The sequence below is a fragment of the Epinephelus lanceolatus genome, chromosome 5 (genome assembly GCF_041903045.1).
Source record: "Epinephelus lanceolatus isolate andai-2023 chromosome 5, ASM4190304v1, whole genome shotgun sequence".
NCBI classification, from domain to species: domain Eukaryota; kingdom Metazoa; phylum Chordata; class Actinopteri; order Perciformes; family Serranidae; genus Epinephelus; species Epinephelus lanceolatus.
Window position 1 is genome coordinate 42962524 of NC_135738.1, and position 13415 is coordinate 42975938.

General features: G+C 39.8%; 1 protein-coding gene across 2 annotated transcripts in view; it reads right to left on the bottom strand.

The window, feature by feature from the left end:
* Positions 1 to 13415, bottom strand: part of ppfibp2b (PPFIA binding protein 2b) — a 148088-nt gene that overhangs the window by 25935 nt on the left and 108738 nt on the right. The window contains exons 9-17 of one of the 2 annotated variants that reach the window (XM_033634515.2): positions 8204 to 8312; positions 5810 to 5871; positions 5600 to 5675; positions 5410 to 5492; positions 5183 to 5250; positions 5040 to 5105; positions 3560 to 3620; positions 1240 to 1281; positions 221 to 386 (exon numbers count right to left, since the gene is read on the bottom strand). In XM_033634515.2, coding sequence (XP_033490406.2) covers positions 221 to 386; positions 1240 to 1281; positions 3560 to 3620; positions 5040 to 5105; positions 5183 to 5250; positions 5410 to 5492; positions 5600 to 5675; positions 5810 to 5871; positions 8204 to 8312 — 733 coding nt within the window. The remainder of the gene's footprint in view (positions 1 to 220; positions 387 to 1239; positions 1282 to 3559; positions 3621 to 5039; positions 5106 to 5182; positions 5251 to 5409; positions 5493 to 5599; positions 5676 to 5809; positions 5872 to 8203; positions 8313 to 13415) is intronic. The other variant, XM_078168256.1, reaches the window with a different exon arrangement.

The window sequence follows — 13415 nt, forward strand, 5'->3', positions numbered from 1 at the left end:
GAGATACATTTTCTTAAATAAGTCGTATGTGCCACTTAACAACAAACCTGTTTAAATGGTTCTTGCATGAGGCCCAATGTCCCAGACTTCACAATCAACACTTTTCATTAAAACCGTTTTCTTTAAAAGGCAGTAAATACTCAATATTATCTTTCTAAAGCATGGCAAGCAGATGAAATCAAACAGAGTAATTATTCTCCTGTTGATTAGAGAAACCTACTGAGAGTGTAGTCCTGGTCGTGGCTGTGGACAGGAGAGAGCTGCACAGGAGATAAATACTCTCCATCTCTGTCTCTGTCACCATTTAGCTCAGCCCTCAGCTCGCTCTTTTTACTTTTTAGTTTCCCCGGCAGAGTCTGGTACTTGCTCAGCTCCATGTGAGGACTCTGGTGAATAGAAAAAACAAAACAGCACATTATTTTTTTAGTCTGATTCAGCACCAAATTCCAAAAAAATTACCATAATGTCTGTTCAAAGTGTGGTATCATAAATGTACTAGCCTTTATGGGCAAGCCCTCATAATTCACTGAATTCTAATTTAAATTTAAATGTTCTTGAGACAACTTTGATGAAGTGGACACATTTTTCTTTGTAGTTGGAAGTTATCTGCTTCTGATACTCTATGGCATTTTATTTAAGATGAGTTTTAGGTATATCACATTTCATCTACATCTATATACAGTACTATGTTCAATCGCATCTAAATATCTTTCATAAGGTAACAGCAAAGTCATGATTTGATTTGCTCCTTTGCTCTGTTGTATAACAGACTGTCCTTTGCAGGGTCAATGTCTGACAATGGCTGTATCTGAGCAGGCATCACAGTCAGTGAGGCTCTGAAGGAGTAAGAGGAGAAAGGCCAACAGAGAGAAAACATCTGGGAGGCACCCATGATTGCAAGCACTTCTGACAGCCACTTCAGGTGGGTCTTGGCCTTTTATGTGTGTGTGTGTGTGTGTGTGTGTGTGTATGAACACAGTATGTTCATGTGTGTCTGTGGAGCGAAGACTGTGTGTGAATGAGCATAAAGCTGTGATCATATAGGAGACATCTTTCTTTTACTCAGAGGTTAAACTTTTCTTTTCACTGGCAACAATCAACCAACAGAAATGTATCCAGTGTGTGTGTGTGTGTGTGTGTGTGTGTGTGTGTGTGTGTGTGTGTGTGTGTGTGTTTATGTAGGTTAGGTGAAGGTTAGGTGAAGGTTAGGTTGTGTTAGGTCATGCAGCAGATCAGTACCTCTGCCCTTGTGTCTGATTCAACTGGCTGGATCTCTACAGCCTATAGCCAACCAAGACACAGGAGAAAGGAAAGAACACACACACACACACAGACGCACACATACACATACACACAAATCCAGTTAGATAAAATCAGATTAAAAGAACATCAGTGTTTATTGTTTATTTAGAAAGAACAAAGTCAAGCAGGTTATATATTTCCACATTGAATTGACACTGTACCTACGGCCTAGGCTCTGTGTAGACACGTGCCCTACCTCTGTAGTCTGACGTGCAACTCCCCAGAAATATAACTACACACTGCAGCGACATAGACCTTCTGTTTAATTCTTGTACACTGAAAACCATTTCCCTCACCAGAAGCAAAGCTTTATTTGCTTTTATTTCAAACATCAGAAACTATAAATTGTAATGACAATAAAGTCCCCACAAAATGGCATTTTAAGTCTTGTGTGTGATTTAACCTGGCTTCATATGAGAAGAGGAAACGATGGCTAACTAGGCTAGTTTAGCTCTAGGCTAGTTTATGCAATACGAAATGTCATAGACCTATGCTGATAATGTTAGCATATTGTATATATGTGGAAAACATGTTCTGTATAACACTATTGTTTCATTGGTGAACCTTGTGGGTTACAATGCAGTTGAATTTTGTAACATGACCTTTGTTAAATGTTGCTGTTGTTCCTGACTTCATATGAGTAGAGAAAAATTCCACTAGCTACTAGGCTAATTTATGCAATGTAGAATGTTAAAGACTTATGCTAACAATGTTAGCATGTTGTATTTGTGGGAAAAACGTGTCTAGCAAAAGACAATTTTGTCTGCGACCCTTATGGGTTGTAACTGGTTATCGCTATTATTGCATGTTTTATGTGCTTTAGTAGTTAGTTGAATCAATCAAACTTACAGTATCTCACATAAGTGAGTACACCCCTCCCATTTTTGCAAATATTTTATTATATCTCGTCATGGGACAACACTATAGAAATGACACTTTGATATAACTTAAAGTAGTCAGTGTACAGCTTGTATAGTAGTATAGATTTACCTTCCTCTGAAAATTACTCAAAACACAGCCATCAACGTCTAAACAGCTGGCAACATAAGTGAATACACCCCACAGTGAACATGTCCAAATTGTGCCTAAAGTGTCAATGTTTTGTGTGCCAACCATTATTATCTAGCACTGCCTTAACCCTTTTGGGCATGGAATTCACTAGAGCTCACAGGTTGCTTCAGGAATCCTCTCCCACTCCTCCATGATGACATCATGGAGCAGATGGATGTGAAGACACCTTGTGCTCCTCCACCTTCAGCTTGAGGATGGCCCACAGGTGCACAGGTGAGTTTAGGGCTGGATACATACTTGGCCAGTCCATCACCTTCACGTTCAGCTTCCTCAGCAAGGCAGTTGTCATCTTCTAGGTGTGTTTTGGGTCATTTTCATGTTGGAAAACTTGATAATGAAAACTTGCAGCTCAGTTTCTGAAGAGGGGCGATCATACTCTGCTCTGAATTCTGCTCATGCTCTGAACATGATCGCCCCTCTTCAGAAACTGAGCTGCAATGCAGTTTTCCAACATGATAATTATAATAATAATAAGGTGGAGGAGCACAAGGTGTCTTCACATCCATCTGCTCCATGATGTCATCATAGAGGAGTGGGAGAGGATTCCTGAAGCAACCTGTGAGCTCTAGTGAATTCCATGCCCAAAAGGGTTAAGGCAGTGCTAGATAATAATGGTTGGCACACAAAATATTGACACTTTAGGCACAATTTGGACATGTTCACTGTGGGGTGTACTCACTTATGTTGCCAGCTGTTTAGATGTTGATGGCTGTGTTTTGAGTAATTTTCAGAGGAAGGTAAATCTATGTTACTATACAAGCTGTACACTGACTACTTTAAGTTATATCAAAGTGTCATTTCTATAGTGTTGTCCCATGAAAAGATATAATGAAATATTTGCAAAAATGGGAGGGATGTACTCACTTATGTGAGATACTGTTAACTGCACTTCACAGAAACTCAACACAGTGGCAAAGAAACCAACAACTAACTAGGGTTCTGTAATTGCAAAGCGACGCAGACGAACCACCTCTCAAATATAAGAGCTCACAGCGGCATAGGTTACATGTGTAGGCTCTGCGTACAACTATAAATGAGTCTTTAGTGAGCATGTTGATCAGGTGTTTAGTAAGAAATAGCAGCAGATGTAGCATGTTGGATCAGACATTACAGATTAGTTATATTAGATTACAGAAAAATGAAATTCAATCAGTAGCAGTAAATGATTTTATATGCACTAACAAACCTTTTGTAAGGATCCACTCTGCAACTCTTCAAGACTGCTGGAAAGCAACCTGCGCTGATGCCTGAGTAAAAACAGAGTTCAGAGTTTGAAAAACAATTAAATGATAAATGATCGCCACCACACTTACTGTATGATGACTGCCTACATTTTAATGGCCTTACACCACACATTTTTTCAAGCCATTTCACTGTCATAGACAAATTTCCAATGTTGGTATAAAATCATGAGAGTTTTACTTCTGTTGGTGCAGGCTCCTGTTATCTCAGTCGTTGGGTGTAAAGTGGTCATAAAATTCAGTCTGCGCTGTCTCAAGTCAGTCTCAATATGTTTGATATAAAAAAGTTTTTAGTCTTGGCTCATGCAAATACTGAAGTTTATTGTGGTGAACATTGTCAACCATAAAAAGATGCACTCTCTCCAGCACCAAAAAAGAAGCAAAGCAGCAGCAAACTATGCTGACAATTAACACAGAGGGGACTCCGGGGAGACGCAAGAATGTGAACAAGTCCCGGTTCTCTTGGACCACGAAAAAGGAGGAGAAACTGGTGAGTTGTAGTTCACTCTACAACTCTACAACTCACCAGTTTAATTCGGTGTGTGTCTGATCCACCATCCAGCACTTATTGAGAAATCGTAATTTTTGAAACAGTTCACCTCCTTTTCATTGTCTCCTCCCACTAAAATAAAGCAGCTAATCAACAGAGGCTGGAAGCATGCTGAGGCAACAAAATCTAAAATGTTCACTACGTGTACAGTTTATCTTCACAGTCTATTATTCATCATTCATTCATTTTCCTTAACCACTTATCAGGGTCGCCCAGTGTCAGTCTATCCCAGCTGACACTGGGTGAGAGGCAGGGTACACCCTGGACAGGTCGCCAGGCTATCACAGGGCTAATGCATAGAGACAGCCAACCATTCACACTCACATTCACACCTACAGTCAATTTAGAGTCACCAAGTAACCTGCATGTCTTTGGATTGTGGGAAGAAGCCGGAGTACCCGGGGAAAACCCACGCTGACACGGGGAGAACATACAAACTCCGCAGAGAAGGGCTCCCACACCCTGGGACTAGATTATATTGATGCTAAATTGACAAGAATACCAATGACATATGACACCTTTACTCTTGTGTTTCAAGAAGTATGTGTTTTTGTGGATACACAAGAAATAGTTCATATGTCATATTTCTTAAAAGGGAGTTTGGCATAATGTTTTCCACCAGCAGTGGGATTGGAAATAATCTGAAAAGGAATCTACTTATAGTCTTGCAAATAGCAACCCTGCAAGATCCCCAGTCTTTGTAACATCTTACAGTGTGTGACTAAAAACACACACTGTCTTTAGATGTAAGAGGGTGTCAGACTTTAGTCTTTATTAAAGTCTTTTCACACTCCTCTAGTGTTTGGTAGCCTGAAAGCAAGGCAGATTTGCACTGTTCAACAGAAGTCATTCAAACACAAAAATCATCTCCTTACCACGATCCATTAAAGAAGCTTGTATCCCCAGTGGACAACAGTGATGTGTCCATAGAGTTCTGGATACTGAAATGGCACACAGGGGTAAGATTAATACTGAGAAGTGAGACGTGTGTGTGCAGGTGTATTATGAGTGTTTATACCTAGAGTCCAAGTCTCTCTGGTAAGGAGATGAAGATAGCATAAGTGGAGAAGACCCTCTTGATGAAATCTGTGCAGAGACAAAACACAAGTTTGTTCTTTTTAGTTCTTCAGAAACAATATCACAGATACACAGATTGTGAAGTGTTTGGATTACTGCTTAAAATTGCATTCAATTGTTAGAAATTATTAAAAAAAAAAAAAAGGGTAGTGTACTTCATCATCTTACCTCTGACCTGACAATATCAGAGTGTGCTTTGTGTGTGATGGCTCTGAGCCTTAAACTGCCACTCAGCTCCTCTTCACTGCTCCCTGGATGGTGAACAACCAATATTACACAATTATAAAAACTAGGACGGAGAGAGTTGTGTTTTCTTCCCAAACTCATATTTCAGGAGAGAAAGTGATGTCATTCTCACCCTGTGTGAGTGCCATGACGTCCCTCATCTTTCTGTACTGACCAAGCAGAATGGTCAGCTCCTCGATTCGTCGATCCTGTCATCAATAAGACATTAATATTTTGTCTTTTGTGAATTAAAGAAATGATGGAACCCTTTTATTTTCATCAAAACAACTCTTAAAGTGAACTTTCATTTCAGCAGTGGTGTAGAAAAACAGGTTTCATTTACCTTTTCATCATTTGAAGCCAACAAAGACTCCATCCCCACCTTCAGCCTCTGGTATTCTTGGTCTAACAAAGAAAAACGAGGTATTGAAATGTTATTTTGGACTCACAGTAGCCTCACGTCTTGTTAATTTAGGGCGTCTGATGGGTGGGTGCCTGATGCGATGTTGGCGACAGACATGACAGCCATGCTAATGTGAATAAACAAGCAAAACAAATACACACTGACAGCGCGACTGCCCATACACCATCACCTGTGACAAACACTGCAGCTTTCCATGGTGACAGAACTGGTGTTGTGTATAGCGACGATGCCAACAAAAAAACAGAAGTCTCTTCTGGGTTTCTACAATTACACTTTCGTAAAAAATTTGACTTTTATAGGCAACACAATACAAACACACACGCACACACACACACACACACACACACACACACAAACTCAAACAAATCTGGGCTTTATTTCATTCAGTATCCTTTCAATACAGGAACATATCTTAAAGGGGAACTCCACCAATCTTTAAGGTCATTTGACCAGTACTACTCAGCCTGTCTATACAGTTATATAATGTCCTCTGCGTCTTTGGAGGAGTTGTGTCAAATCTGTGAGCATAACCTCAATGATGACCTCAGGTTATCTCAGCTCATGCTGCAAATTTAGAACAGAATACCAAGGGTACAGACAGGGAGGGTCCAACCAGATGCTATTGGTTGCATTGTGGGAATTAAATGCAGTGTTTTTTGGGCTTGACCCATACTAAAGACCAAGATAGGCATGGACAGTATCATGGTATTACTGTATACCAGGGTTTTCAGAAATCCTGACAGTGCGATTGTCCATACTGTCATACAGGCACTCCTCTCTCTATTAACACACACACACTCATACCATATTATACTGTATACCCTGGTAATATTTCAGGAAGGTATGAAAAATTATATACCGCCCAAGCCTAGACCAAGAGTCAGAATTTATTGGCCTCTGTTGCATCAATTTTGACTATTCTTCTCCTCCTGCTCGGCCAAGTTCTTACGGAAGTAATAATTGCTGAATACTAAATTGCTAGATCACCCCTTTAAAATATCTGGCTAAGGCAAATCAAAAGAGACTTACGCTAAAATCTGACATTTTAGATGGCATTGCACATCGAGGTTTATACACGCAGATACCACGGCCACTGAGAATTCTCAAGATAAAGAAGATAAACAAATAGTTTGATCAGACACCTATGATGCAGGTGTTTGCTTACAGTTTGTTAAAGCTCTGGTAGGCAGTTTAATTTTGGTGTCATCAGACAAAAATCCCATCTAGGGGTGTTTTGTAATTCAAGTGGTCTTCAGGCTTTAAACAATCTAGGATATGATGGGAGACTTTGGCCAATCACATGTCATTTCAGGAAGAGAGGGCATTCCTATTGGCTATCAGCAAACTCTCTGTTGCTGCTGGTACACAGCTTAGACCCCACACTGCTGCTGGCCACCAGCTCACTGTGACATCCAGGGGAGGAAAGGTTTAGCTAAAGCTGCCATCCAGAAGTTTCTCGAGCTGCTGCCTGACTCCTCCCGGGGAAGCAGTCCACAGAGCAGTAGCAAGCGAGGTGGAGGGACAGAGGGGTGGCTACCTTTTGTTGGCTAATTCATGTCTCACTTGTGGTCTGAGCTGTTCTTACTTTGCCTGATTTCACAACTTGTAAGGATTTTAAAACTGCAGTTGGAGCCTTAATGACTGATACTTCTCATTTGATTTAAAATACGCCACTGTGGAGGCAAGAGGCTGTGGCATTAGCGGGATAAAACCCTTAATGTATGTACATTCCATGTTGCACTGCTTGACACTCTCAGAAAAGCTCTAAAACCATGCCAGCCAGAAGGTTTGAAAGGATGCAGAGTCTTACAGCACTTTGATTTAATAAAGCTTGAATGTTTACTACAACCAGCACAAACTTAAGCTCAGGTGTGGTCAAATCTCAAACCAAACACTCCACCAACACACACCTGATAATACTACTACTAAGCTTAAACATTTAAAGTAATCACTTGCTGTTCTCATGTTTTGGATTTGTAGAGATTTGAGTCAAAAACACTTGGGAACGCTACATAAATATTTGTTATGATACAAATTGAGAAATCAAGTTGTCAAGTGGCCGTATAGGCAGAGCAGTTTGGTTTAAAATGAGACCCCTAACGACAACACACCATGCCTTACATTTGTTAATCAGCTGCTTGATATACACCTCCTCTACAGCAGAGGTCAGCAGAGAGTCAAAAACAAGTCAAGTATACAGCAGAGGAGAGAGGGACATGTTGATTAGATATTACAGTAAGTGGCTCTAACGCACACATCTGCAATGACAGATGTGGACCTAGAGTGAACAGTCAGACTGTCAGCTGTGTGTACCTCTCTCTGTGTCACTGGCTGTGCCACCTCTGGCCAGCAGCTGGGTCTGCAGGCATTCAATCTCAGCATCTTTGGAGGCCAGGAGCTGCTGCAGCTCGGATATCTCTGCCTGTGGAGGAAGACAGAGTACAAGTCAGTGATCTGTGTTAGACTTCCAGGTCACTGGACAACTAGGAGTTGTAAAGAGTTTAAAGGAACACTTCATCCACAAAATGATCATCTGTATATCAATTACTCACCCTGTGTTAGTAAATTTGTGAAGAAAAGTTTGTTTTTCTTGCATTCCTCCACAGCGAACGAAGAACTCATAAACAAAGACAATTTTTGATGAATTGGAGTAACATTTCTGCATATGAGAAGCGCACCTGGGCAAATATGTATGTTTGAACTCTGCTTGTGCATTCCAGAGTTTCTCAACAGATGTTTTGATAAAGTTTTGTTGTTGTTAAACGCACCCACCTTTTACTTCAATTCATCAAGAATTAGCACATTTTTGGATTCTTCATTCACTGTGGAGGCATGCCAGAAAAACAAAGTTTTCTCTACAAATTCAGTGCAACAGGGTGAGTAATTGATAGAAAAACGGCAATGTTGTGGGCGAAGTATTCCTTTAGGTCTTTGGTAACTGGACTTGTCTTTTAAAAACAAGAGTATTTTGTCAGGTTTACTGGCTAACTGGACGGATAAGAATTTAAACTGTATGTGATTTACAGGCTGATGTCTGATGGTTCTCATATCAGAGGCATCAGAGTCACATGAATGAAGTGTGAATTGTCAAATCACTCAGGAAATGATAATAGACAGCACTGTGAGCTGTTGATAATGCAAGTGCATCTCCTCAAAACATAGACCAATACACTGGGAAGAGCTCCACCATAGGTATTCCAACTTCCGACAGCTACTGAATATTATCAGTACTATTATATTGAAATTTAAACACCCCTAATTGATGATATTGAAATATTTTACTGTAAAAACTGTGTCTGAATCTATTTGTTCTGAATTCACCTCTTAAAAATTAATTCTGAAATATTTTGACATGCAGTTGCTCAAATTTGATTGGTCAACTTCAGATACAAAAATTTAAGTTGACAAATTTCAATTAGCAACATCCAGGCTATCCAGGATGGGATAGGCAATCAAACCTGAATGTTTATGTATCAGTTGCACAAAAACAGAACAAACTGCACAACTAACCAGAGCCCCGTCGTTCTCTCTGTCATTTTGGGTTTGAGCTGCTTTCTTGGATCACATGACTGACAAACTGTGCTCTGATAGGCAAAAAGGCGGTTTGCTTGCATTCAGGCTTAACTGCCCATCCTGTCTTCCGGATGTTGCTATCTGAATTTTTTTTTTGACTTGAAGATGTAGATCTGAATATGACCAATCAAATTTCCGTAATGTGAATCTGTTTTTTTTAACTTGAAACTTTACATCTGAATTTGTGAACATTGAGAAAAAAAACAAAACATTCAAATTCAGCTTTTGAAGTTGCAGATTTCTCTCCATACCCACAGTACAGTATTTTGGCCAAAACAGACAGATTATTAGAAAGAGGAGTCCATGTGTATTCATGAGATGCACCAAGCAGTCCAACATCTCAACATCAATTTTATTACTGTGGCATTGAAGACTCTCACATGACTACCTCATGACTAAAAGCTAAGGGCTTGTTTAACAACATTTTTTTTTCCACCTTTCATAACTTCCACTGAAGCTCACATGACAAACTGATAAATTAAACACTGTTTATAGTTTTGGTGCTGCAGCGTCCCTACTTTGATTCTGACCTTTGACTTTGATTCTCCCCCCTTTGCTTTTTCTGGCTTCTTGATCACTATTGACTGTCCAATAAAAAAGAAAAAAAAAAAACAAAACAGTTTACCCGTATCAAAGTGCCCTGGGGGCCTAGAGGCTAAATGCTGACCATGAATCGCAAAGTCCTGAGTTAGCGCACCAGTGCATGTATGTGTCCTATTTTTGAGCTTGCGACTTTGCTTGCATCTAGCTTAACAACCTAATCTGAGTTGAAGATAAAGGATAACACATAATGGGGACAAAGCAGCTGAAGAACAACAGCAGAGAACAGGTGTGCACAGGCATGCATGTTTACATTGGGGGTATGCTATAAACCCAAATTAACACCTCCTCCAGCTGCCTAACAATAAAAGCCATGACGCCAAAGATGCCTAGAAGCCTGCAATAAAAGCAAGACAGAGTAGTGAAGTGGGCTGAGTTATGGTAGGCCTATTAGTTTGTTTTCTGTATGTTCCTAAAAAATGACTTTTTTCCATTAGTTTGGTAAATTGAAGGACACTAAATACTGTAGGGTCTACAAAAATTATGATTAAATTCGTCCACTTTGAACAGCATCTGTCAATGGTCACTTCACTGCCTGCTGAGGCCATCATACTGAAAAACCACCTGGTGCAGCTTTATGCGCACACTTTGATAGATGGGCAATAATGATCTAATATGAGTGATCGACCCAATTGTCAGAAAAAATGTTAACACGTTCCCATGTAGTGGATTGAAACTTAACATTTCAAAAATGCTGTAGTTAACGTGTGGTTATTGTTCGGAAATTATAATGTGTTGGCCTAAAATACCCCATTTGGGGGGCACAATCCTGGCAGGTTTGTGGTTAAAAAAAAAAAACATTAGTATTTGGGCCACAGTATATACTGGAAAAGCAGTGAGGTCTGGTTTTGGCCCTAAAAAAAAAACAGCTGGAAAAACTGCAAATGGTTGCTACAGAACACCAACATTTGGTGTCCAAAAAGCCGCTGGAAACACAGCAATATCTTGCTAAATCACAACCATTTTTGTTGTTTGTTAGTCTCTAAAAGCGTTCTGCAGCTTGGCAGGTGTGTTGCCTGGGTGACACACCATTCACCATCCCCTCCTCCTCCTGATGACAAGGTCAGCTTACATACTACATCCCTTACCAAATGTTAATATGATACACATGACATGTGCAAATGTAACCTTTTGTGGTTTGTAGAAACCTACAATCCCAACATTTTCTTCTGGTGACTGGGCGGGCGTGATATGCATGATCACAAACAAGTGTATACACATCATAATCATAGACTTACATCATCCATGCAAACTCATGAAGAAAACAGAAAGAAAGAGAAAGTCAGCAGGAGCAGCATGGATGTCCCTTTTTTCCTCTTCTTCACACTACCATGTGAGCACATACTGCATACCTTGTCAAAATCAGAATGTTCTACCACTTATCTTTTTCCCTCTGTCTGTCTGTCTGTCTGTCTCCCATTCCTTCTCACTTGAATATTTGTGATTGAAGTTGAGCAACACATCACAAGACCAACAACACAAGGAGGATCAGGAGGATGAAGAAAAGAGGAGCTGCAAGCGCAAAATAAGGAAACTACGAAGAAAAGGAGGAAGTGGAGAAGCAAAGGAGAGCACAGGTGGGGAAGAGGTAGAGAAAGAGGAAGACAGTGGGAGGCAGAGTGTTAGCTAAAGGACCTGGCACTAATCAGAGGAAAGGAACAAACACAGAAGTGACGAGCAAGAAGACAAGAGGCAGAAGAGGAGGAGGAAGAGGAGGCACCTGTGCGCTGCGCCAGCGCTCCTCCCAGTGCTGCTTCTCCAGCTGCGTGTGCTCCACAGTCAGCTTGAGGCTGGACAGCTGGGTCATGAGCGACTGGTAACACACATGAAGAGAGTAAGAGATAGAGAGCTAGAGAAAGCAGAGACACAGGAAGAGGGTAATGATGGGTGGTGATTTAGAGATGAGGAGAAAGAAAAGAAGAGCGGAAAAAAGTGGAGAGAGCAAGCAGCAGAGAGGAGAGGGATTAATAGAGAAGGAGAGAGGATACAGAGTGGAAGAGGGAGAGGAGGGAGGAAGCACTGTAAGCACAGAGAAAGCAATGGCAGTTTGCAATAACAAACAATGTGTTAGGAGAGGAATGCTTTTTTAATCAAAAGATATTAACCTCTTGAACCCTGTTGGTCCATCATTATGAAGCCAAAAATGACTTACTGCAATTTTAATCTTATAATCCTGAAATCAGTCTTTCACTGAATTCTTTAAATTAGCCTACGGTGTTGTGTTGCCCCCCTTCATACAGCTGCTCTGCATTTACAATGATACATTCCCTAAACAATCTTTGACATTTAAAGGCATAAGTATATACAACAGATTAGAAAACCAGTTACACATAAATGGCCAAGAAATTACTTTTTTCTGGAGGAATCTAGTTTGCACGACATGATACATGCAGTGACTGCTTTGTGTGCTACGTCATCTTGGAGTGCCGCCATTTCTGTGGTGCTAAGTAACAGCGGCAAAGGTTGAAGCTCTTATTAAATTATCTCAGCTAATGGATGGCAAACTTTGGCATACAATGTATTGCAATGTATTATAGAATTTCTGCCAAAAAGAATTTAGTTTTCCATGGTTAAAAAAAAAAATAAAAAATTCTACCAAACATTAGGGGTGGGGGAAAAATTCAATACAACATGGTATCATGATCTTTTTTTGTGACAATATTGTATCGCTACATGCACGGCGAGTATATATTTTTTTATTATATAAATTCTAAATATTACAAATACAAATCAAACTTTTGGTAGCCCACTAAAATAATACAATCAATATATTTTTCAGTCCACTAGATACATTTTGTTGCAATAAAAATGACCTGTGGGATGATGAAGTGAGATGAACAGATTGAAAACTTTGTCAACATTTGTTTTATCTAAAAAGATAAAGTTAACCTTTGGGGACATAATTTGCAGTTGAAAAAAGGTATTTTATTGCAATATATTGCAATATAGGTTATCCCAATACTCAGCATATCGAAATACATTTAAGATCGCAATAACATTGTATCGTGACCTAAGTATCATGATAATATCATATCATGGGGCCTTACTATACATAGAGCTGCAGGTGTTCTGTCGACATGTGCTACCTATTAAGATGTGCTACTTTGCTGTTCTGCACATTCTTGCAGTATACATGGTGTGAGCAATGGTGTAATGATTCTGTAGTGGGAGCATTATATCATCTATTGACATATGTTATCTCAAATAAAGATGTCAAAATAAAGTTTTGTGTTCAAGAATGTAATTTATTAGGGATATGCAGCTCGTTTTTTTTTATTTTTATTTTTTAATTTCAGCATTTTGATTGCAGTCCCTTTCCCGTTTCCAAATGGTTAGGGTAAGGTTGCTTTAC